The sequence below is a fragment of the Scylla paramamosain genome, chromosome 2 (genome assembly GCF_035594125.1).
Source record: "Scylla paramamosain isolate STU-SP2022 chromosome 2, ASM3559412v1, whole genome shotgun sequence".
Lineage (NCBI taxonomy): Eukaryota > Metazoa > Arthropoda > Malacostraca > Decapoda > Portunidae > Scylla > Scylla paramamosain.
Genome location: NC_087152.1, coordinates 16033462 through 16058735, shown reverse-complemented (window position 1 = coordinate 16058735; position 25274 = coordinate 16033462). Strand labels below are relative to the sequence as shown.

At 42.3% G+C, this 25274-nt stretch overlaps 1 protein-coding gene across 3 annotated transcripts in view; it reads left to right on the top strand.

The window, feature by feature from the left end:
• The window catches only part of LOC135110980 (neural-cadherin-like), a 31379-nt gene that overhangs the window by 3933 nt on the left and 2172 nt on the right, over nt 1-25274 (top strand). For 2 of the 3 annotated variants that reach the window (XM_064023770.1, XM_064023781.1), the window contains exons 4-24: nt 4065-4228; nt 5160-5309; nt 6270-6446; nt 8381-8783; nt 9186-9388; nt 13382-13548; nt 15300-15462; nt 15938-16120; nt 16633-16949; nt 17476-17680; nt 18457-18612; nt 19135-19350; nt 19928-20031; nt 20573-20734; nt 21026-21217; nt 22348-22538; nt 22849-23038; nt 23270-23412; nt 23811-23906; nt 24583-24780; nt 25043-25243. In XM_064023770.1, the coding sequence (XP_063879840.1) occupies nt 4065-4228; nt 5160-5309; nt 6270-6446; nt 8381-8783; nt 9186-9388; nt 13382-13548; nt 15300-15462; nt 15938-16120; nt 16633-16949; nt 17476-17680; nt 18457-18612; nt 19135-19350; nt 19928-20031; nt 20573-20734; nt 21026-21217; nt 22348-22538; nt 22849-23038; nt 23270-23412; nt 23811-23906; nt 24583-24780; nt 25043-25243 (3981 nt within the window). The remainder of the gene's footprint in view (nt 1-4064; nt 4229-5159; nt 5310-6269; nt 6447-8380; nt 8784-9185; nt 9389-13381; nt 13549-15299; nt 15463-15937; nt 16121-16632; nt 16950-17475; nt 17681-18456; nt 18613-19134; nt 19351-19927; nt 20032-20572; nt 20735-21025; nt 21218-22347; nt 22539-22848; nt 23039-23269; nt 23413-23810; nt 23907-24582; nt 24781-25042; nt 25244-25274) is intronic. The other variant, XM_064023791.1, reaches the window with a different exon arrangement.

The window sequence follows — 25274 nt, the reverse complement described above, 5'->3', positions numbered from 1 at the left end:
ATATATATATATATATATATATATATATATATATATATATATATATATATATATATATATATATATATATATATATATATATATATATATATATATATATATATATATATTGATGGGGATGATTATGCAAATAGGAAAGCATGTTTTATACTGGAACTGCCTCGTGTAGGTCTGATGGCTTCTTATAGCTTTCCCTATTTTCTTATGCTCTTTTTTTTTTTTTATTCTTAGCTGACAGCTGTCACCGAATAGCTTTTATTAGACGCGCTTATATTCGTGACATAAAAGAAAAGAGAAAGAAAAAAATTAAAAAAGTAAAAAAAAATATTGTTTTCATGACCGCCCTATAAACAGTTGCCGCAAATTATTGAATAAATAAATCGGAAAATCCATTCCCACACGCCACCTTTAGGTTCAATCTGGGCGTAGCAGTGTTATGAAAGCTGAATCTGTTTTCATTCGTAACATCGCACTCTTAACTCTCAAATTTTCGTACATGATAATGATAATACGTTTTCTTCCAAAACGAGGAATGTTTCGGTAAGATGATTGAAAGAATCCCATACTTTTCCTGAATCTTCCTCCCCGTTCTTTTCATATGGTAATGGAGGCATATTTTAAGGGAATTATGTAATCTGTAATTCATGCTTGTTTTTACTTAATATTTTCATGCTCTCACGGCCTCAAAGCTCAAGACCTACTACTGACTCCCACCATTATTCGTCCACCTCACTAATGCAAGAATTAGTTGATACCTTCATTCTTTCATCCTTCTCGCAAATTAACTCTCACTTTCTCTCCCTGTTTTTTTTTTTTTTTTTTTTTTTACAAGAGGTGCTTCGAGACAATTAGCTACCCTAGGTGTTTAAATGTTTAAATCGCTTTTTTTTTTTCATCACTGTGATATGCGACAATTAACAGCACTAAAAGCAATGTATGAAATCTTTATAAGCATCTACAAAAAAAGAAGGGGATAAAAAAGTTATAGATTTTACTATGTTTAGCCTGTATAATGTTTGAAGATGGCTGTAGAATGAAAAGAAATGTCTCAGAGCGGTTGAAAAATGTGCCAAACAGCAGCGAAAGGGTTAAAAGCAGCATTTGACTAGGCATTTTTTTTTTTTTTTTAATGTAGGAGGGACACTGGCCAAGGGCAACAAAAAATCCAATAAAAAAAATGCTCACTGAAATGCCAGTCCCATAAAAGGGTCAAAGCAGTAGTCAAAAATTGATGAATAAGTGTCTTGAAACCTCCTTCTTGAAGGAATTCAAGTCATAGGAAGGTGGAAATACAGAAGCAGGCAGGGAGTTCCAGAGGGATGAATGATTGAGAATACTGGTTAACTCTTGTATTAGAGAGGTGGACAGAATAGGGGTGAGAGAAAGAAGGAAGTCTTGTGCAGCGAGGCCGCGGGAGGAGGGGAGGCATGCAGTTAGCAAAATCAGAAGAGCAGTTAGCATGAAAATAGCGGTAGAAGACAGGTAGAGATGCAACATGGCGGCGGTGAGAGAGAGGTTGAAGACAGTCAGTTAGAGGAGAGGAGTTGATGAGACGAAAAGCTTTTGATTCCACCCTGTCTAGAAGAACAGTATGAGTGGAACCCCCCCCCAGACATGTGAAGCATACTCCATACATGGACGGATAAGGCCCTTGTACAGAGTTAGCAGCTGGGGAGGGTGAGAAAAACTGGCGGAGACGTCTCAGAACACCTAACTTCATAGAAGCTGTTTTAGCTAGAGATGAGATGTGAAGTTTCTAGTTCAAATTATAAGTAAAGGACAGACGGAGGATGTTTAGTATAGAAGAAGGGGACAGTTGAGTGTCATTGAAGATGAGGGGATAGTTGTCTGGAAGGTTGTGTCGAGTTGATAGATGGAGGAATTGAGTTTTTGAGGCATTGAACAATATCAAGTTTGCTCTGCCCCAGTCAGAAAATTTAGAAAGATCAGAAGTCAAGCGTTCTGTGGCTTCCCTGCGTGAAATGTTTACCTCCTGAAGGGTTGGACGTCTATGAAAAGACGTGGAAAAGTGCAGGGTGGTATCATCAGCGTAGGAGTGGATAGGACAAGAAGTCTGGTTTAGAAGGTCATTAATGAATAATAAGAAGAGAGTGGGTGACAGGACAGAATCCTGAGGAACACCACTGTTAATAGATTTAGAAGAGCAGTGACCGTCTACCACAGCAGCAATAGAACGGTCAGAAAGGAAACTTGAGATGAAGTTACAGAGAGAAGGATAGAAGCCGTAGGAGGGTAGTTTGGAAATCAAAGCTTTGTGCCAGACTCTATCAAAAGCTTTTGATATGTCCAAGGCAACAGCAAAAGTTTCACCAAAATCTCTAAAAGAGGATGACCAAGACTCAGTAAGGAAAGCCAGAAGATCACCAGTAGAGCGGCCTTGACGGAACCCATACTGGCGATCAGATAGAAGGTTGTGAAGTGATAGATATTTAAGAATCTTCCTGTTGAGGATAGATTCAAAAACTTTAGATAGGCAGGAAATTAAAGCAATAGGACGGTAGTTTGAGGGATTAGAACGGTCACCCTTTTTAGGAACAGGTTGAATGTAGGCAAACTTCCAGCAAGAAGGAAAGGTAGATGTTGACAGACAGAGCTGAAAGAGTTTGACCAGGCAAGGTGCAAGCACGGAGACACTGTTTCGGAGAACAATAGAAGGGACCCTATCAGGTCCATAAACCTTCCGAGGGTTTAGGCCAGAGAGGGCATGGAAAACATCATTGCGAAGAATTTTGATAGGTGGCATGAAGTAGTCAGAGGGTGAAGGGGAGGGAGGAACAAGCCCAGAATCGTCCAAGGTAGAGTTTTTAGCAAAGGTTTGAGCGAAGAGTTCAGCTTTAGGAATAGATTTGATTTTAGAAGGTTTAGGACGAGAAAAAGAGTGAGAAATGTACGCCTCCATGCCAGACACTATCACCTCTGTTATGCGCTCAGCACACAAAGAAGACGGGTCCCTGACACGGAAGCAGTAGTCATTCCAAGGAAAATCAGCAAAATACCTCCTCAGGTCCCCTCAACTAGCAGAGGCAAAACACCAGAGGCACCTTCGCTTAGGGGGATTATGAGGAGCGATTGGAGCGATAGGACAAGATACAGATATGAGATTGTGATCGGAGGAGCCCAACTGAGAAGAAAGGGTGACAGCATAAGCAGAAGGATTAGAGGTCAGGAAAAGGTCAAGAATGTTGGGCGTATCTCCAATACGGTCAGGAATACGAGTAGGGTGTTGCACCAATTGCTCTAGGTCGTGGAGGATAGCAAAGTTGTAGGCTAATTCACCAGGATGGTCAGTGAAGGGAGAGGAAGGCCAAAGCTGGTGGTGAATATTGAAGTCTCCAAGAATGGAGATCTCTGCAAAAGGGAAGAGGGTCAGAATGTGCTCCACTTTGGAAGTTAAGTAGTCAAAGAATTTCTTATAGTCAGAGGAGTTAGGTGAGAGGTATACAGCACAGATAAATTTAGTTAAAGAGTTACTCTGTAGTCGTAGCCAGATAGTGGAAAACTCGGAAGATTCAAGAGCGTGGGCACGAGAGCAGGTTAAGTCATTGCGCACATAAACGCAGCATCCAGCTTTGGATCGAAAATGAGGATTGTTTGTTTGTTGTACTTCATTGTACCGTTGGTCAGCATATCTCACGTAAGATATTCGTGAACTTGAGAAATTAGTATATTCTGTCTAATAAACTTGTAACTGATAGTGTAAATGTTAAATATGGGTTTTTAAAATATATTTCCATCTTGTCAAAAATTTAAATTCTCGTTCGGAAAGAGTCAATAAAAAAAAAACAATACTGTCACTTTTTTTTCAATCTCTCTCTCTCTCTCTCTCTCTCTCTCTCTCTCTCTCCTCTCTACTCTCTCTCTCTCTCTCTCTCTCTCTCTCTCTCTCTCTCTCTCTCTCTCTCTTTCCACCCCCTACCCCCATTCCCCTCTCCCCTCCATCTCCCCCTTCCCCTCCCCCTCCATCTCCACTCCCCCACCACCCTCCTTCTCCTTCTATTCCCCCCTTCCCCCTCTGTCCCCCCTCCCCCCGCTACCTTCACCAGGCACAGGCACGGTGCTAGTGACAGTGCTGGACGACAACGACGTATCGCCGAAGTTTACGAGGCGTGACTGGCATCTGCTGGTGCACGAGATCACGGAGCCCCTCGCCACCGTGGCCTTCCTCACCGTCTCCGACCCGGACCTCAGCAACGAATTTGAGTTCAGGGTAAGTGTGAGCATCAGACCAGATTAGGCAAGTGTTTCATGTTTTGTCCCTCCTGTTTGTTTAAAGCTTTCCGTGACACACACACACACACACACACACACATACACACACACACACACACACACACACACACACAAACACACACGTGGTGCATACACATACTATGCACACCACACACACACACATACACACACACACACACACACACACACACACACACACACACACACACACACACACAACACACACACACACACACACACACACACACACACACACATACGTGGTGCATACACATACCATCCACACACACACACACACACAACACACACACACACACACACACACACATACACATACGTGGTGCATACACATACCATCCACACACACACACACACACACACACACACACACACACACACACACATACGTGGTGCATACACATACCATCCACACACACACACACACACACACACACACACACACACACACACATACACACACACACACATAAGTGGTGCATACACATACCATCCACACACACACACACACACACACACACACACACACACACACACACACACACACACACACACACACACACACACATTCCACAAATTGAGTGCGAACATTTTTTTATCATGCAACTCCCATCGCTTTACAGAAGAGAGCTCTGTTCGCTGCATATATGAATTGATATGTATACATACTCAGAGAGAGAGTGAGAGAGAGAGAGAGGAGAGAGAGAGAGAGAGAGGAGAGAGAGAGAGAGAGAGAGAGGAGAGAGAGGAGAGAGAGAGAGAAGGGAGAGAGAGAGAGAGAGAGAGAGAGAGAGAGAGAGAGAGAGGAGAGAGAGAGAGAGAGAGAGAGAGAGAGAGAGAGAGAGAGAGAGAGAGAGAGAGAGAGATCAGAGTGAACATGGACATTGCAGATAATTCCTGAAAGTGGCTTTGGCTGGGAGAAATTTCGAATAGTGAGCTCGGAGCACGGAAGCGGCGCTCTGCAGGCGGTCCAAGACTTGGACTACGAAGATCCTGGGCAGAGACGAGGCTTCAAGTTCAGAGTGCAGGTATCTGATAAGGTGAGTCCGCTGCGCTGCGTCTCTACTTTGTTTTTTCCCCTTTCTACGACGTTAATTGTTTTAGAAAGAATATTTTTATACCTTGAGAACTGAATTGGCCCAACATTTCTTGCTCTGTCTTTAACTTTTTATTTTATTTTATTTATTTTATTTTTTTATTTTATTTTTTTTGTGGGGACGGGGAGCAACAAATTGAGAGGGCATTTTTCTCGCTTTTTTTTTTTGTGTGTGTGTGTGTGTGTTCTTGTCCAGTGTTCTTTGTATGTTAAAAAATATATGTGTGTGTGTGTGTGTGTGTGTGTGTGTGTGTGTGTGTGTGTGTGTGTGTGTGTGTGTGTGTGTGTGTGTGTGTGTGTGAGTGTGTGTGTGTGTGTACTTGTTTCTGTCTGTCTGCCTTCCTGTGTTAATCAAGCAAATATAGAATTTCCACCTCGTGTTTACACCAGAATCTATTTAAGGGATACGATTACACGTGATAGCTTTCCCTTGTAACTGAGACCACTGAGCAATTAGGAACACCAGCAGTATGTCTAAAGCTTCCACGAGTCCGTCAAAACACACATAAGCATTCAACTCGGCACTTCCACATTTCACTTTTCCACATTCTAAAGTAGCTTATTCTTTAACCTTTGTGGCGTGGATGTTACTTCAACAAAAATTATAGAATGTAACAATTCAGTATTACAATTATTCTCTTCTCTCTCTCTCTCTCTCTCTCTCTCTCTCTCTCTCTCTCTCTCTCTCTCTCTCTCTCTCTCTCTCTCTCTCTCTCTCTCTCTCTCTCTTGCATACATAGCCTTTAAACTTGTAATTACTAACCATTCATATACACCCACCTTCACTGTGTTGCATACCAGCCACGCCTTACATTCACGCCCTTTACCAAAATACGTATCCCATCACACTCTCGCTTAGATCACGTTCTTTTTACAGTACTTTCTCTCCCTGGCTCTCTTGCAGGCGGCCAATCGATGGAAGGACGACGAGCATGTGGACGAGGCCTGGGTCACCTTGACGCTCGTGGATGACAATGACAACGCGCCCTTTCTGCCCCTAACGAGTGTTAACCTGACCCTTCCCGAGGACACGCCCGTTGGTTACTCCCTGACGACTTTCACAGCTACGGATCTTGACCAAGTGAGAAAGAGTTGCTGGAAATTTTGTACGTGTTTTCTGTTCACTTTTTTTTCTTTTTCTTTTTTTTTAAGGAGGGTACAGTATTATAGGATTTTTTTTCAGTATTTCTTAGTCATTTCCTTTCAACGTAAGTGCAAGAGAAATTTTCTTGTTATTTTTTTAGTAGTTTTGTCTGTTTTCTTTCTTTTTCCTTCATTTTTTTCTCTTTTTCTTTCTTTTTTTCCTTTTCTTCATTCTTTATTTATTTATTTTCTTTCCTCACTTCCTTCCTTCTTTCTTTTTTTCTTTCCTAATGGAGTGGCAGTTTAATTTCTCTTACTATTTTCCATATTTGTAGTCATTTGGCCATTCTCTTTTACACACGTATAAAAAAAATCCAGGTTAAATTATAGATGAGTTTTATGAAGCGAACAGGTATTACATATATATCGTATGACTATTAAAAAAAAAAAAAATGAAATATAAAAATACGGAGTTTGTGAACAAGTATATGTTAATGCTGCTTACTGTCTAGCTGGCTGGCTGGCAGACATTATCCGATTACATCGAATTTACAATAAACTTACTCGTTCCATCGTGCATTAAGAAACTAAAGTGGCCATCCTTCCTGATCCGTCTTCTGTTTGCTGGCTCTTCTGTTTCTTTTAAGGAGTGGCATTGAGAGTAGGTTGTCTGAACTTTTCTTTCACCAGTGCCAGTCTTTCTTACATGTAAAATAAAAAATATAAAAAATCTTACTAGGTATGGCAACTGCAAGTTTAGGTAATCCGGACCAACAATAATGATAGAGACGTGAAGCTGAACGTGCGTCAAGTGTTTCCAGAAATAGTGGCATTAAACTATTAACTCTTTCCCCTCTGAGCCTTACATCCTAGGGCTCAGTTCATGCTTCAGTGAGTTTCCCTTATCAACACATTTCTGATATTACGCAACTTTCATGCAACTGGAAAGCCATTAGTAAACAAGACTTTTTTTATGTGCAAATATACGACGCGATTTTTTTCTTAACTGGGAGTTTTTTTGTTTTTTTTTTGTGTATTCTTTCAGTAAAATAAATATCTAATGTGTGAACTCGTTCTAATCACTACATTTGAATAAATAAAATAGTTGATAACGAAAGGCAGCCATGCTTACCAGATCTCCCCTCTCAGCCCTTCGTCTTTATTTTTACGTATGAGTACGATCAGTTTTGCTTCAATTACGTGTGTTGACTTATCAGTATCCATGACTTTTTGATTCACTCCACTCCGCTCTGTAATAATCTGTGAATATTTCATCATTATTTTTTTTTTCTTTCACGTGTCTAATGAAAGAGCAAACCAGTGCAAATTTATTTTGTGTAATATGAACTAGGTAGGATGCAATGTGTGTGTGTGTGTGTGTGTGTGTGTGTGTGTGTGTGTGTGTGTGTGTGTGTGTGTAGCGTAGGAGAAAGATGATAATAGTTGATAATTATCATGATAATTATTATGATAACAGTGATGATGATGATAGTGATGATGATGATGATGAAGAGGAGGAGGAGGAGGAGGAAGAGGAGAATTAGGAGAAGAAAAAATGAATAAAAGCAGGATAATGATGATGATGATGATGATGATGATGGTGATGATGATGATGAGGAGGAGGAGGAGGAGGAGGAGGAGGAGGAGAAGGAGGAGGAGGAGAAGGAGGAGGAGTAGGAGGAGGAGGAGGAGGAGGAGGAGGAGGAGGAGGAGGAGGAGGAGAAAAAGGAAGAAGAGGAGGAGGAGGAGGAGAAAAAGGAAGAGGAGGAGGAGGAGGAGGAGAAAAAGGAAGAAGAGGAGGAGGAGGAGGAGGAGGAGGAGAAAAAGAAGAGGAAAAGTAAAAATGGACAGGAGAAGGAACACTACACATTTTTCCAGCCTTCCTCCTTCACAATCCCGCGCACACACGAGGCTGCAATATTTCCTCCCCAGGGCGGCGAGGACGAGGTCAGGTACACCATCGACCCTCTCAGTGATCCCTTCCGTCTCTTCGCGGTGGACTCTTCGGGTCATGTCTGGTTACGCCGCACGCTGGACCGAGAGTCTGCCAAGAGCCACGCGGTGAAAGTGTTAGCCGTGGACAGCGGTGTTCCTGCTCTCACCTCCACCGCCACTCTGCTCCTTGCTGTCACGGATGTAAACGACAACGCTCCCAACGTAGCAAATCCCGACACGCTGTACATCCCGGAGAACAGTGGCCCGAGACACGTGGCAGACCTGTTACTGGATGACGCCGATGACTGGAGCAAGGGACACGGCCCGCCTTTCTCCGTCACCCTCGACCAGCGGGCCCCCGATGATATCAAGAAGACCTTTGCCGTCGATTTCAATGCAGGTATGTTGGGTGTGTTTTTTAGGTTAAGCAAGGAGTGAGAGGGCTGTGAAGAGAGACGGAATTCATACTAGTTTTTATTTTCCTTTTTTTTTTTTGTCTGACTGTTTGTCTATCTGTTTTTTTTTTCTGTCTGTCTGTTTGTCTTCTCTTCTCCCTGTCTGTCTATATGTTCTGTCTGTCATTAGGTTTCTCTCTCTCTCTCTCTCTCTCTCTCTCCTCTCTCTCTCTCTCTCTCTCTCTCTCTCTCTCTCTCTCTCTCTCTCTCTCTCTCTCTCTCTCTCTCTCTCTCTCTCTCTCTCTCCCTTTCTCTCTCTGTTTCCCCCAGCACATAACAGTCATTTATCTCATCCAGTAGTGCTACACATTCACGAATGAACCGCAAGTTTCCTCCTCTTCACCCAGAGGGGGATGAAGGGCGCGGCGTGGCGGTGGTGACATCCCTGCGGCCACTGGATCGGGAGGAATCGGTCACCAGACTCCTGCCCTTGGTGCTCGGGGACGCGCGGCGACTTACCACAACTGCCACCATCACTCTCACGGTGGCTGACGTCAATGACAACCCGATGAGGCCTGGCCACAAGACCGTCAGTGTTACCAGACTCATGGTAGGTATAGGGAGTGAATGGGGGACAGTTGCCTTGTATCTAGCTGTTGATGTTTTGTTTTGTTCTTCTGTCAGGTTCTATTTCTGTTTCCTTTGTCCGTCTTACTTTCTTTATCTGTGTCTGTCTCTCTTTCTTTCTCACAAGGAACTTAAAAGAATAGGGGAAGCTGCAGAAATTAATCAAGCCTAGGCATGGCAGTCCCTGTATGAAACATGTCTACTGTACCTGTTTCCTGCCTTATCGTAATCACTTGATCAGGAGGGTCTCTCTCTCTCTCTCTCTCTCTCTCTCTCTCTCTCTCTCTCTCTCTCTCTCTCTCTCTCTCCTCTCTCTCTCTCTCTCTCTCTCTCTCTCTCTCTCAAGCATCACCTTACCTTCCTATTATCCCTTTTTTTTCCAGTGCGCGATAGTAAGTTTTAAGGTCGTCTCACAAGTTTTTTCTTTTTTTTTTTCTTTTTTAACAATATTATTTGGCCAAAATATGTTCGTCGAGATTTTGAAAGAATATTCAGCCAAATTTGGTCATGCGTAGTTTCTGGGATGTTATGCAAAGTTGTCATTATCTTATCTTTACTTATCATTATTCGCACATTAACACTCCCAGAGTGATGCAGCTGTTTCCAAACTGTGTTGTTAACTTCATTTTTTTTTTTTTTTTACTTAGGAACGAAAAATTTGCTGAGGAATTAAGAAGATTTATATAATGGAATTGCAGAAAATTTTAATTTTTTCTAATGCAGGTAGGCGGTAGGCGCACACACTTACACACACACATTTATACTTATACACACACACACACACACACACACACACACACACACACACACACACACACACACACACACACACACACACACGGATTACTTTAGATTACTAACTTTTTTCGTCAGTCACAAATGAGTGCATCAAATCAAGACATCTGGAGAGAGTTTCGCATGACGACTAAACGTTTACTGCACTTGCACACCAAACACAATTTTCACGCACAACTTGAATAATGAACATAGAAAAGCGACAAAAAAAAAAAAAATAAAATAAATAAATAAATAAATAAAAAATACTTTCCTATACGAGTTCCCTCTTAACCTAACAGCACTTGAATACTAAAAGACAGAGAAATAAACACGTTGCTTTCATTTTCTAGTGAGAGGCAAAACCCCACCAGACAACACAAGCATCTGGCCAAGTGTGCTGTGAACTCCCTAAGTGCGTAGCGAGTTGGTGCTGCGACTAATTCCTCGTGAAAAATGTATAGTCATGACGCCGAGTCTTCCCTCCCTGCTATGAACGGCCACGAGCTGTACTGAAGTGTTATGAGAGGTTGCCTTGTATCTTGAGAGGTATTCATGTGACCGCTACCTGACTACCCTGCAAATAGTACTCTCTCTCTCTCTCTCTCTCTCTCTCTCTCTCTCTCTCTCTCTCTCTCTCTCTCTCTCTCTCTCTCTCTCTCTCTCTCTCTCTCTCACACAAAGAAAAAGGAAGAGTGGTGCCTAATTTCCTTCAGAGAGAGAGAGAGAGAGAGAGAGAGAGAGAGAGAGAGAGAGAGAGAGAGAGAGAGAGAGAGAATAAGCATAACAGCGCAGAATTACAGACATGCCGCCTTACAAGATTCATACAAACATTATCTATTATGCATCCTCCCGGCATTCACGGAACTAAGGTAAAAGCTGATGGTGGAGGTGCATACGTGATGTTGCCGGGAGATTGCTTAGGCGCCGTGGTCATCTCTGCAACCCTCTACCCCGCTCTTTACCACTCTCTCTCTCTCTCTCTCTCTCTCTCTCTCTCTGCTGGCTGGGATCCTGAACGAAACTATTATCCTTGCTCTTAGAAGGACGCGAACGCTTCATTGGTTGCGCCGTCTTTTCTTTACGCTGATAGATCTCATGTGTGGTGATGTACGAATGGCTGATAGTATGGAGCGCTCTCTCTCTCTCTCTCTCTCTCTCTCTCTCTCTCTCTCTCTCTCTCTCTCTCTCTCTCTCTCTCTCTCTCTCTCTCTCTCTCTAAATTAAGGACACACTACCCATTTGGACCCGTAATCTCGGTTTCTATGTGTACTTTAAAGTGTAATTCTCTCTCTCTCTCTCTCTCCTCTCTCTCTCTCTCCTCCTCTCTCTCTCTCTCTCTCTCTCTCTCTGTCTCTCTCTCTCTCTCTCTCTCTCTCTCTCTCTCTCTCTCTCTCTCTCTCTCTCTCTCTCTCTCTCTCTCTCTCTCTCTCTCTCTCTCTCTCTCTCTCTCTCTCTCATCAGCGGACAACGCGTCCGTTGTTTCCACAGGTAATCTTTTCCGGAGTCTATTTTTTTTCTCTCTCTTTCTTTTCTAGCAGTGGGTTGCCATATGCTCGTATATGCGTGTGTGTGTGTGTGTGTGTGTGTGTGGTGTGTGAACATTTAATTTCTTTTACATGCATACATTTATTTAATGAAAAGGAGACAGGCCAAAAACTAAAGAACAAACTGAAGAAACAAGACCTCGCTGAATGCAACGAAAGGAGGAATAAGAAAAAAAATTGTAAGAGCGTCTGAAAGCGAGGAGAGAGAAAGAGGAAAAAAAAAAAAGAAAAAAAGAAAAGCGAGAGGAGGAGGAGGGCGCCTTGACTTTGCTTGCATGAACACAGAAAAACAGAGTAAGGTAGAATATTCCAGTGCCTACCTGTGAAGAGGGTGAGGGAAGATTGGAATTGGTCAACTCTTGGAAAGAATATAGATGAGGCCGGACTTTTTGCAGCGGTGTCCAGGGATAGAAAGCGTGGAAGGCATGCATCTAGTGGCTTGAAAAAGAAAGTAACCATGAAAGCAGAGGAGAAATTAAAGAGGGAAGCACTTCAGCAGCCTGGGAAGTTGAAGACAGGCCAGGGAGAGGGAGAAACGTGGAAAGGTATGCATCTAGAGGTTCGAAAAAAGGAAGTAACCATGAAAGTAGGGGTGAAATTAAAGAAAAAAAGACCAGTGCAGCAGACTGACATGTTGACGGCAGTCCAAGGAAAGGGAGCGAGTGGAAAGGTCTGAATCTTATTCTAGATGATCACTTGTTGTAATAGCTGTAGTTGTATCTATGTGTGATCCCAGGAGTAAAAAGGAAACGAGATGTAAAAGAAATAGATTTTATAAAATAAATTATGTGCTGCTGTTCAGAGAGGTAGGGTGCAGCCTGGCTGAGACTGAGCTCACTGACCGCGTAGCCGGTCAGATCCGAGCGTCAGGTCACGGCGTCAAATCACGGGCTGCGTGGGAACCGGAACAATCTAGTAGCTTGAAAAGGAAATAACCATGAAATTAGAGTAAAAAATTAAGGAGAGAGAGAAATTGTAGCAGACTGACAAATTGAACTCAGGAAAAGGGAGTGAGTGGAAAGATATGCATCTAATGGCTTGAAAAAGGAAGCAACCATGAAAGTAGAGGTGAAATCAAAGAAGCAGGAAAGGGGGAGAGTGGAAAGGCATGCATCTAGTGAATTGATAAAGAAGGTAACCGTGAAAGCAAAGATATAATTAGAGAGGGAAGCACTGCAGGAGATTGGCAGATTAAAGACAGTCAGGAATTATGGACACCTTCATGCATACCGTTCCATATCCCGGCGTGTTTTACGTGACAGTGGCCAACGATTGAGTGATTTTACGTCTGACGTTTGTGAGATTTGCTTGAAACTTGCTTTCATTCGTCACTCTGCAGGCAATTCGAGTGAAAAATTTTATGTATGTCAGTCTATCATTTCATGCGTTCACTGGACATTTCTTTCAAGACGAACTGAGACCCGAAGGTTGTTTATTTATTTATTTATTTATTTATTTATTTATTCATTCATTCATTTATTCATTTTATCTTTTCTGATTTCTCATATGAAACGCAACTATCTTATTTAATCAATAGGAGCATTCCACGTTGGTCTTCGGTCCCTATAGATAAAATATTAAAATATCCCTGTGTCTTTGATCCATCACCCTGGACTCTGTTGCGGCAGTATTCAAACCAGTGCATTGTCGTGCAGGGTGAGGAGATGGCTATCCCGCTGGGACGGGTGTACGTGGACGACAAAGATGACTGGGATGCTGGAGACAAGACCTGGGCGTGGCGGCGAGGAGAGCACCACCCTCTCTTCACGCTGCACGCCCGCACCGGCCAGCTGATGATGAGCGAGCACGCCCACGACGGCACGTGAGTCACTGGTGGTGTAGAAGTGTGTCGCAGTCAAGGCTGCCACTGCCACCACCAATAAAACAAAGCCATTATGCCATTAATAAAGCGTATTTAGTTTCATAACCAGATCGCAGAAAACGTGTTAATAAGTAAATGGTAAATTCTAGAAAGGTATTCAATTAATCATAGTAATTGCAAAATCACAACAAACTGAATTATGTTATTTTCTTAACAATTTTCAGTTTGTTTCTTCAAAAAACAACTGAAAACGAAGACAGTAATAATATATATATATATATATATATATATATATATATATATATATATATATATATATATATATATATATATATATATATATATATATATATATATATATATATATATAAAATTTAGCTAGTAATCAAATGCATAAAATCTTATTGAAATTTCGTAAACAGAAAAGCAAACCCTCCATAAAACTGACAAAAGCTGATGTCCATAATGATGGACAACACTGGCACGCACTGAGTGGTGTTTTGTAATGCATATCTGAAACGGATCCAAGTGTTGAACTAAAGTGGAATCCACTTTTTTTTCCCATTTTCTTTTTTCCCGAAGCCGAGTCACCCTTGCACTGCATTAAACATTTCCTTTAAATATGCACTGTTTCTCCTCCTAGTCGGCTTCCTCGGGTTTTCTTTGCAATGCAGCAGTATCTGAACAGTTTTTTGTTCCCTCAGTAGTGGTGATCTTTAGGTCAGAGGGAATCATCCACGAATACAAAATACATGGATTTTCAGCTGAATTATGAAGCTTCTTCCTTTTCGTGGTGGAAGGAAATCATTGTGGTCACCTCATTTAAATACCGATAGTGTAGCAGCTCCCAGAAAAGAGAAACTTCGGGTACTACCTCTAAGCAATTACACGATAGTTGTTATTCCAGTAGTAGATCTCATTTAAAATCAACTATTAGTAGAGAGATAATTTCCAGTAGAGAAACTTCCGGCTTCTATCTCTCAGCAATTACCTCTTCTATTGCTTCTTACGCGACAGTTATTACTTGACTGGAAGGTAGAATTATTCATACTAGATCAAATATTGGTAGAGGAACAGTTCCCAGTAAAGAAGCGTGTCTGGCTACTTCTATTGCTCTTTACGCGAAAGCTTATATTTTATTGATAGAATTCAAAGTAGATCATTGTGTTAGAGATGCTTGGTCATATATGCGAGACGATTTAGCAATGCATGATTCATATTTACAATGGGAGCTGTCACACTTTAAGTAAAGTCTTGCATTCCTTGTCTTAGTAAGGCAAGTGGTAAAGTAGTGCATTTCTGTTGTAGTGGTTGACAACTCTCCTTTACAATTAATTTTCTATTCGCCTGCATCCTTATCTTCCCCGTGCTATCACTGCAAGACAAAATGTGAGCTTCAAATTTTCCTCTCAGTTTTCTAGTGAGGTCTGAGAGTTTGCCTTCCTTAACTTTTCGTTTTCTTTCGACATATCGTATTTTTACTTCATTCAATTACTGTTTACTCCTCAGGAATACCTTAAGGTTGTAACACGTATCCAGTATTGGATTTTTGTAATGTCCAACCAAGAATTTTCTTATGCACAAGGTAAAAAGATAAAGGACAAGAAAATCATGAAAAGAAAGAAAAAGTTCGCTAATCATCTCAAAAAAAAAAAAATCCAAAAGGAAGAAGCAATTCAGGTTTGGAAGGGCCTTGAAATTCTTCTCTTAAACACGCCTTACCATCTTCACTCTCCATTTTTCGGGTGCAGATACCAGCTGTCGTTTTGGGTGAGTGACGCGCACCATGGCCAGAAGAACGTGGAGGCCAACGTGACGGTGGTAGTGAAGAGTGTCAGCCTGGACGACTTGGCTTGCGCCGTGCCGGTCACCGTCACTTCCCACCCCCCAGGCCGCCTCATCACGCCGCTAAAGGTAACAACGATGTAATGCGAAGCATTTAATATTTCAGTTTGCTCGGAGCGACTATCATAAGCAAGCCTAGTCAAGCGGATTCAAGTATTAGCAGTCGATATGCTGCCCGAGGAGAAAAAATCTGAAAAAAATACGTATGATTGCCGAGGAAACATTTGTTCAGGTGGAATCTGTTTGATCTCGGAAATGGAAGTGGTCTCTGTCTATGTATCTGTTTACAAATGTATCAAAAAATGATTTCGATGAGAGAGAGAGAGAGAGAGAGAGAGAGAGAGAGAGAGAGAGAGAGAGAGAGAGAGAGAGAGAGAGAGAGAGAAAGACAGTCAGACACAAACACACACACGCCCAATGACAAACAGAAAGACAGACACAGGCACACAGACAGACAAATAGACAGGCAGACAGACAGCTAGATAGATGGATAGACAGACAAACAAAACAAACAATATTCCATCGTTTTTCTGTCCACATGTAGGGGAGCGGCCAGGCACCACTGGAGGCCTTGCGCGCCGCGGTGCAGAGTGTAGCCAAAGCGGGCGTGGAAGTGGTGTCCGTGGAGGCGGACTCGGATATTGGCGGGACATCGGGCACTCGACTGTGGCTCACGGCGCTCTCCAGACACCCGCTAGACCAGATCCTCCTGCTGCACCGGAAGAAGGTAATGTAATGATAAAAGTAGGTAATAATAGTGGTATGAAAATTATGATATTGATAATAATACGAATAAGAATAATTAATAAAACAAAAAAAAAGTAAAAAAAAGTACTCGATAACTTAGCTCTGTAACTGCTAATTAACAAAGTAGTACATAAATGGAATAGTCTCAATAGTCAGGTTGTTAGTGTTGAGTTAGTAGGGTACTCTAAAAGAAGGTTAGACAAATTTGTGGATGAGGATGATAAGTGGAAATGGGGAGGTGTTTTACACAGGGACCTCTACTTGTCGCCGGCCTGATAGGTTCTTGCAGCTTCCCTTATTTTTTTATGTTCTTATGTTTTGCATAAGCATAGTGCATAAGCACTAGCTAATAGTCGTGTTCTCCATTTAGCTAGACGAAATCCGGAGCACAAATCCCCTAGGCAACCATCAATAACAATCATTTATCAAGAATGGCAGCTTCCACACATTTCCTGGGACACATCATGGTCACTAATACTTGCGTCCTTCCAGATATCAACTCAGTCTAGCGTGACGGTGATGTGGGTGGGGGTCAACATGTGCGTGGCTCCCTTCGCCTCCAAGCGTCACCCTCACGACAGAGTCTGGGTGGTGGACGCCAATAGCACGGCTCTGGTCACGCCACGCCTGCAAGTGCCGCGGAGTCAGTGCAACTGCTTCCCCCAAGGCTCTCGCTTAGGCAGACAGCAGCACAAACCAGTCAGCTTATCAGGGCAGCCCAGCGTAGCGGCCGTGACTCACATTGTCTCCTGCCACCCCAACCCTTGCCTCAACGGGGGCCGCTGTGTACTACAGGCCCGCGTGTCCAGGTCAGTCTGCACAGCTTATGCAAGACGCTTTCGTAATTTGTGATAAGCACGCTGCACTAATGCACCGAGTTGATGAGACTTTTACACACGTTAATGAGTACCAGAGGAGCGATCAGTAATCTTCTAATTCCATTTATTCATATATTTAATTTTTTGTCTTTTGTAATTGCATTGTGTAAATATCTTATCCTCCGAAGTGGATGTCGAATAATTCAAACATGTATAAAACAGAGAAGATATTGAAATAGTAAAAATCGAAAAGAGAGAGAGAAAAAAAAAATTGCATAGCACAAAACTTACGGCCCTGCGATGAAAATATTGTCAGGCAAAACCGAGCACGTAAAGTCCGGCATTGCATATTTAAAGATTAACTGCCAAAATCCATTTGTAATTAAATTTCGCTGTGCCGGTTGCGGATGATATAGGTGTTGTTGTTTTCAGCAAATACCACCGAGTAGGAGTAGAATATGAGAGGGAAAGACGGCGACCGCCCCAGACTGTGGAATAATCTCATTAAAACCCGCAGGTGCGTGTGTCCTGAAGGAACTAGCGGCTCCATCTGCAAGCAGTTAAGTCGACACTTCATCGGGAATGGATGGGCATGGACGGCGCCCCTTCCATCAGTTAATCGAGCCCATATTTCGCTGGAATTCCTCACTTTACGAGAGGAGGGTCTGCTGCTCTACGCGGGGCCGCCAGACGCTCCCCACTTGGACGCTCCCCTCATGCAGGTAATATCGCATAGAAATCTCTTTAAGAAAAAAAAAATGCGTGAAAAATTGTGTCAAGGTTGATTCTGGCCCTATGCTACTCGCACCGTGTTGCCGGACGAGGGCAAGAGTTGTCCCTTAACTCAACGACGCGCCATTTCCCACATGCACTGTTTTATGGAGGGGAAATGTAGGTAGTGTCCAGTTAAGATAAATGGTTCAAACAAGAGGTCACTGTACTCTAACAATATTTCCTTTGAAAATATACTAGCTGCGTTTTTTTTTTTTTTTCAATCAACTTAAATGTTTTCACCAACCAGTGTTTTTTTTTTTTTTTTTTCATGTGTTCCAGTCAGGCATCCTTTCATAACTTAATAATATTGTATGTGATACGCTAATATCGGCGTGAAGGTACATACTTTTATGTGTAACGTTATATATATTTTTATTTTTTCAAATCTAGCTACAAAATTTTAAGGTTTCTTCAGCTCTCGTATGGCTTAATTAATTTCATTTTTTCACTTCATGTAAAAGTCAGTCATTAGGATTTACCAAGGCACCGTCAAAGTGAATTTTGAAAGTTGATGAATATATATTCTGGGTGAAAAATGAGAGAGAGAGAGAGAGAGAGAGAGAGAGAGAGAGAGAGAGAGAGAGAGAGAGAGAGAGAGAGAGAGAGAGAGAGAGAGAGAGAGAGAATTTCCAATCACGTATTTACTTTCTTGGTCTGTGTGTGTGTGTGTGTGTGTGTGTGTGTGTGTGTGTGTGTGTGTGTGTGTGTGTGTGTGTGTGTTTAGGAAGACGTGCTGAGCGTGGAACTTGAGGACGGACGGCCGCGGCTGCTGCTGGATGTGGGGAGCAGTCCTGTACTGCTCGCCGCCTCCCCGGGCCACCCCCTTCCTCGCCTGGCTGACGGGCACTGGCACCGCCTCGATGTGGTGTGGGGAGCGCAGGTAAACGTTTTTGTCATCTTTTTAACGCCATACATTCATTAATTGAGTTACAATCCCACACTCCTGTATTCCAATATATTTGCGGCTATTGATTATTCATTATACCTCCTGACTGTTAATGATATGACACTTGTTGATTCAAGAACCCTACATGATTTCAGTAGACGCACTACAAAGTTTAAACTACTCCCCTCCCTGCTTTCAGTGTAAGTGGTATCTTTTGAAACCGCCTCTGACTGCTAATGATATGACACCCGTTGATTAAATCACTATACATGACTTCAGTGGACGCAAGTATACTTACAGACACTACAAAATTCAAACTACTCAATCTTTCCTGTCAATGTCGGTAATGTCGTTTGAAATCTTACCCTAAACATCCAACATAACATTTTACGAAGCTTAAAGAGAAGCCTTAGCAGCCAAGAGATTAATGATATATCACGTATCGTACAAAAATACAGCCCAATTACGAAGCTTCAGTTTTCAGACTATATTGCATCAGAAAAAATGTTGTTTCAGAGAGTAGAGCTTATCGTTGATCGATGTGAGGCAGGAGGGGAGTGTAGGGTCGCCGCTCCCCTGCCGCCCCAAGAGCCCGTGCTGAGTGTAGCAGCACCCCTGCAGGTTGGAGGGCTGGCACACGCGGCCCCAGACGCCCTGCAGCACGGGTGGCCCACGCAGGTCAATGGCCACTATTTTCATGGGTGTATAAAGAATCTGAGAGTGAATGGAGAGGTAGGCAATATTCTATAAATTATTTAACTGACGAGAAAATTTCTTATCGAAGTTTCTTTCCTTGCTCTTACTATAACAATATATATTTTTTTATTCAACTAGAACACTTTTAAATGAATAGTAAGATCCAATAAAGAGTATATAAAGTTTTGTTACAGTACCGTAGCTTCTCAAAGTTGACCTTCACTTCCAACTTTCATTATACTTACAGGAAGTAAAATCTTGAGCAGTTTCTTAGTTTATTTATTCATGAATCATAACAGATCATGAAGATTAAAGAACCCTTACTGTTATAAGGGTGAACCATGAAAAAAAAAAAATCTTAGTAATAAGCCACCTTCACTTCGACTGTAAATTGCGTCTTCTCATGATCTTTTGCCGTCTGATTTCTCTTGAATATTTAGGTCTGGAAAGACGAGTTTCAGCAGATCAGAGAAATTAAGATTCAGGAAAAATTTTGAAGATAAAGTCGAAAATAGTGTGGCACGGTAACAGGTTTTTCACCATTATTATATAGCACTTTATATAGTATTCAAGGTAAGTCGGTCATATTATGGCAAAAATGTGTTGTTGACAGCTGCGTGATCTGGGCGAGGCGGTGCTGGGGGAGGGCAGCTCGTCCGGGTGTGAGGGCCACGACCCCTGTGCCCTGGCCGGAGGACCCTGCCCGCCTAGAGCCAGGTAAGCCCTTTTCTTGAAAGTCACGGAGGATTTCAGGGTTCCTAGTGTATCGATCAGGACGCACAAAGCGTAGTAATTGTTTTGTCAAATTTTATGGGATTACCCAGAAACTACTTTATTTAGACAGTTATCGAGACGTGCGGGACAGATACTGTCTCGTAACATAATTCACTACCGTCTCCGATTTCCGTATATACGAAGCAATATCACCCAAAAGCCATTTGTTCACAACAGGCAGCGATTGGTTGTCACTTCCACTGGATTAAAACATTGCTTGATAGGGTGGCAATCACATTCAGTGAGTTATGCGCTCGAGTCTGAGTGATAGTAAAGCAATGCACCTCTCTTGCAACACCACTTTAATTCCTTATCACGGCGAAGGAATTTCATGACACACTTAATGCTAACGCTTCGATAAAACACACACACACACACACACACACACACACACACACACACACACACACACACACACATACACAGGGACACAGTTACCGTCTAGTTCGCTAAGATAGACCAATGTTCCAATGTCACGCGGCAGGTGTATGAGGATGGATGGCCAGTGGGTGTGCGGGTGCGAGCCTGGCTGGGCGGGAGAGGACTGCCACACCCACACCCAACCTGCCTACTTCGCCTCCAGCAGCTACGTCAAGATGGCGCTCTCCTCCATCCCTCCTGCTCAGTCCACATTTATTCAGTTACGGTAAGACACATTGAATTCTACGTAAGATACTGTTATAAGCGTGTAACATTATCAAGCTGTGTTCTGGTCCTGTTAGTCCCTGGTATTCTTGCCCTTGCTCCAATTTGCATCTGCTGTACGAATGCTACATGTTGACTTAGGCAGCATCACCCTCAGACATTCTAAACATTTTGTACATTGAATTCTCCAATTTTTGTCTTTTCCTAGTTGTCAGATGCCACAGACCCTTTCCATTCAACAGGAAAGTGTCAAATTTTGTCATACGCACCATATCTAAATGTCCGTACTTAGATTCCGAACGTGGGAGGCGTGGGGGCAGCTGGTGGCCGTCACGTCTCAGCATGGGCGTGACCTAGCGGCGATACACCTGCTGAACAGTCATGTGTGTCTCCAGATGCGGCTCCATCCAGCCGCCCTCACCCATCTGTGTCTCTCGGAGGTCCCTCTGGCTGACGGAGAGTGGCACACCGTCTACGTCCACAGGCGAGTCATTTTGATGGATAGACAAAATATACAGGGAGACAGTTTACGAGGTGTAGATTCCATGACTTGCTACACGACACAAAAAAAAAAAAATGTTAAAATAATAAGTTGCTAGGTGGAAATTTTACGATTAATTAAGTATTGAAAAAGACTAATTTATGGATACAAAAATAGATATAAAGATAAAATAGTGTGGAATATAGGAACTAGATTTGACGAATCCCTAATTATGTGACACTGAATAACTAATGGATTTATCGACAAATAAGAACATAAGAACATAAGAAATAAAGGAAGCTGCAAGAAGCCAACAGGCTTACATGTGGCAGTCCCTGTATGAAATATACCTACTTATTTCCACCTATCATCCCCATCCATAAATCCGTCTAATCTTCGATAAATAAGTAAGTATGTTAGCAAGTACGAAGTAGATATCATAATATGTAACTTTTATTTCTGTTTTGTACTGATGAACACAATATCAGGGAAAACGTTTCTCCTTCACAAGATATGTCGTACAGCAGATTGAAAAAAAAGTGTATCATAGATTCGTTTCTCACTAACTCTGAAGTAATAGATTATTACTTACTTGAAAATATTTTTGGTTTTATATTTATCGAGCGGTGCATATCGTAAACTAGATAAATAGAGAAGTAGTATCACCTGAAAATTCTTGTATGCAAAATCATCAAATGTTCTCGGTAAAGAAGAAAAAGAAAAGAGTAATTCCACAGAGAATGACGATAACGTTACATTATTTTACAAAGTGTCGATACTTTTCCCTTAAAGGAATTCGGGTCTTCGGAGAGCCGGTGGGAAAAAAATGCGGCAGACTGCTCCAGAGTTTATTGGTGAAGAAAAAGAAAAAGATGAAGACTTATTTACCTAAGCTGTTATTCACTTTTTTTACTTGATTAGATGCTCATTAATTACATCCAGGTATTCTAGTAAGTCACATGTTTATCTTCTTTCCGATTCTCTGTTTGAGTAACTGAAATCAAACAGAATTAATGAATAATAATGAGAGGAATTTGTACCCCTCTTGTGTGTGCGCGTGTGTGTGTGTGTGTGTGTATGTAGTTAGGTCCTCCGGGTGTTTGTGAAGGATCCTGACTATTGTGTAACCCTAGACAAGGCGAGTGGGCGGAGCTCCATGTGGATGAGGGAGACGGACCACTGTACAACGCTACGTCCACCCCAGCGGCGACCCAGGGCTGGTCCACGTCCCTGCTGGTGGACAGACAGGAAGGAGTTCACGTGGGCGGGTCTCCGGAGTACGTAGGCGTCAGTCTTTACATCGTTCATCATGATTTTCACGATGGTGAGGAAATGCACTGTAAATCGCACTGAAATTTAAATAAGAGTAGCAAGGAAGTTGTGTGGCAGTAACTACGGTTTTCACTTTTATTCTGTGTTAGTTAACCCTTTGGTTGGTATGGGGCCTCCTTTCCTTAAGCTGAGCAAAATAGTCTGGTGGAAGTTCAAAACATTACTTTGAGAGATAAAACTTACGGCAAAGGAGTAATAAAGATCTCAAAACGCTGCACTTCTTTCATTGATAACAGTTGTTGCTCTCGTTTTTTCTCTCTCTTCTCTCTCTTTTCTACTCATCAGTCACTTGTCTGCTGCAGGTTGTTTAGACGACCTAAGGGTGTCTGGGCTGCAACTTCCTTTGCCTCCACTTCTCAACACCTCCTCCCTGGCTCAAGCAACGATGTTTACCAATGTCTCAGCGGGATGCAGCGCCCCCTCGGCGTGCGCTAACGTAACCTGTGAAGAACCTTTCTCGTGTATCGACATCTGGTGGAGATATGAATGCGGGTAAAATAAATTTATGTCACTATCATCTGCAAAAAACTGAGGGCTCTTCCTTTATTGCATGTTACACGATAGTGATTTTTTTTCAGATAGGTAGCTTTTGTATTGTACGTAAATATTATATGAGTTTGTTATATCGCATTTCTCACACCCAGTACCTGTTCATCACTGTTGAAAGCCTAGCCTTATTACGTGAGGTGCTTCACGAAGGCTCTCGTGCTCTGCTCCCAACAGATGCCCGGTGGGATCGCAGATTTCCCACGGGGGAGGCTCGTGCCAGGACCTAGATGAGTGCGAGTGGCTACCCTGCCTGAATGGTGGCACGTGCGTCAACAGAGAGCCGGGCTACTCCTGCCACTGCACGGCCTCTCATGGCGGTGAGTCCTGGCTGGCGAGACCTGCGAGGTTTTCTCTTTCAACTTTTAAATAGTTTTATTGAGAAATTAAGAAAAGATATTGTATTGGAGAGAATAACGAAGTAATCTATAGACAATAATTGCTTAGGGTAAAGGAAAACTCTTTATTAATTGTCTTTTCTCTCACATTTCACCATAAATAATTTAGATAACAGCTGTTTATAAAATAAATCGCTACATTCATAATAACAAAACTGCAACATATTCTTTGTATAAATACTAACATGAATTAGTAAGCAAGCCGATGAACAGATGAATAGATGAATCATTTGAAACTAAATCGCAAGTCGCAAGATGCAATCATTGAATTTCTTAAAAATTTAATTACTTTCCAATTATTCTGTTCCTTTCACTTGCAGGCGAGCACTGTGAGACTGAGAGAAAAGACGCAGCAGTGATGGTATTCCCCGTGACGACCCTGGTGGTGGTGGTGGTGTGGAGCTTCCTCCTATTGGGTCAGCATACACACACACACACACACACACACACACACACGCACACACACACACACACACACACACACACACACACACACACACACACACACACACACACACACACACACACACACGCGGGCGCGCGTTAGTTTCTTGCGTGCCTTATGTGTTATAATAGTAACTGCTGTGGTAGTTCTATAATATTTCGAAATTTGTGCCTGGGAAAGCATTAGGAGCAGGATAAACCCACAGAACCAAATGTTTACATGCAGGATTGACAAAATGACTTGCTGACACACTATCAGCACACTCATAATTATAACTGGGTACGATGTGCACTGCTTCTTTTCTATTAGGCAATTAAAAGAAAGAGGAAAGAATAACGCCCTACCAGCTAATCGATCAATCAAGCTGCCAATGAATACGAACTATAAAAAAAAAAATATATATATATATATATATATATATATATATATATATATATATATATATATATATATATATATATATATATATATATATATATTAAAAAAACTACCTTAGAGTGGCACCCGTGGAAATTAACATTCTGTTTATATTGTAATTTTCATAAATATGCATTTCTTGTTGACTCTTGATTGTGTGGAGTACATTTCTGTACTCACAAATTAAATTTTCATATAATTATGTCATTTCCTTCCATGTGGCGTGTTAGGACTGGTGGTGGCGGTGTGCATATGTCGGCTGAGACGGCAGCACCAGGGTAGCAGCAGCGGCGGGCGCGATGCACTCAGCGCGGGCGGGCAAGGCTCTGATAGTAATGTGACAAGCATGCCAGCCGAGCAAGTGGAGCTGACAGTAACCACAGCGTCCGCCCACCCATCCCCACACCCACTGCGACCTAAAGTGACTGGTAAGATTTGGCATTAAAGAGTTAAAAAAGGATTACAAAGGAAAACAAGCAGCAACAGGCTCCCAGGTTCTTGTTAGGCTGCTTGATTTCACCATTATACACTAATTACTAGCAGTATGTAGAGAAAGGACATAATAATGGAGGGCTCCACGAAAGCATAGTATTATTGTTATGTTTTTAACATATCAATAAATTACAGCACTGAACATGATTCTTCAGCCAAAAGGTTTGTAATGAGCTGATTCCCATCTTTTTAACGCAGAAGAGGTTAATATCCTTCGGAAGAGCTTGGCGGCATCCCACGGTGAAGGTCAGCCTGGTGCGGGATGTGGTTGCCCACCCCTTCCCACCCTGGATGACCTCCGTAACTATGCCTACGAAGGTGACGGCAGCTCTCCGGACTCCCTCTCCTCGTGTTGCTCCGGTGAGCAACTATATTGCTACGAAATTAATGGAATTAAAAGTAAATAAAACTAAAGTAACCCAATACTCCC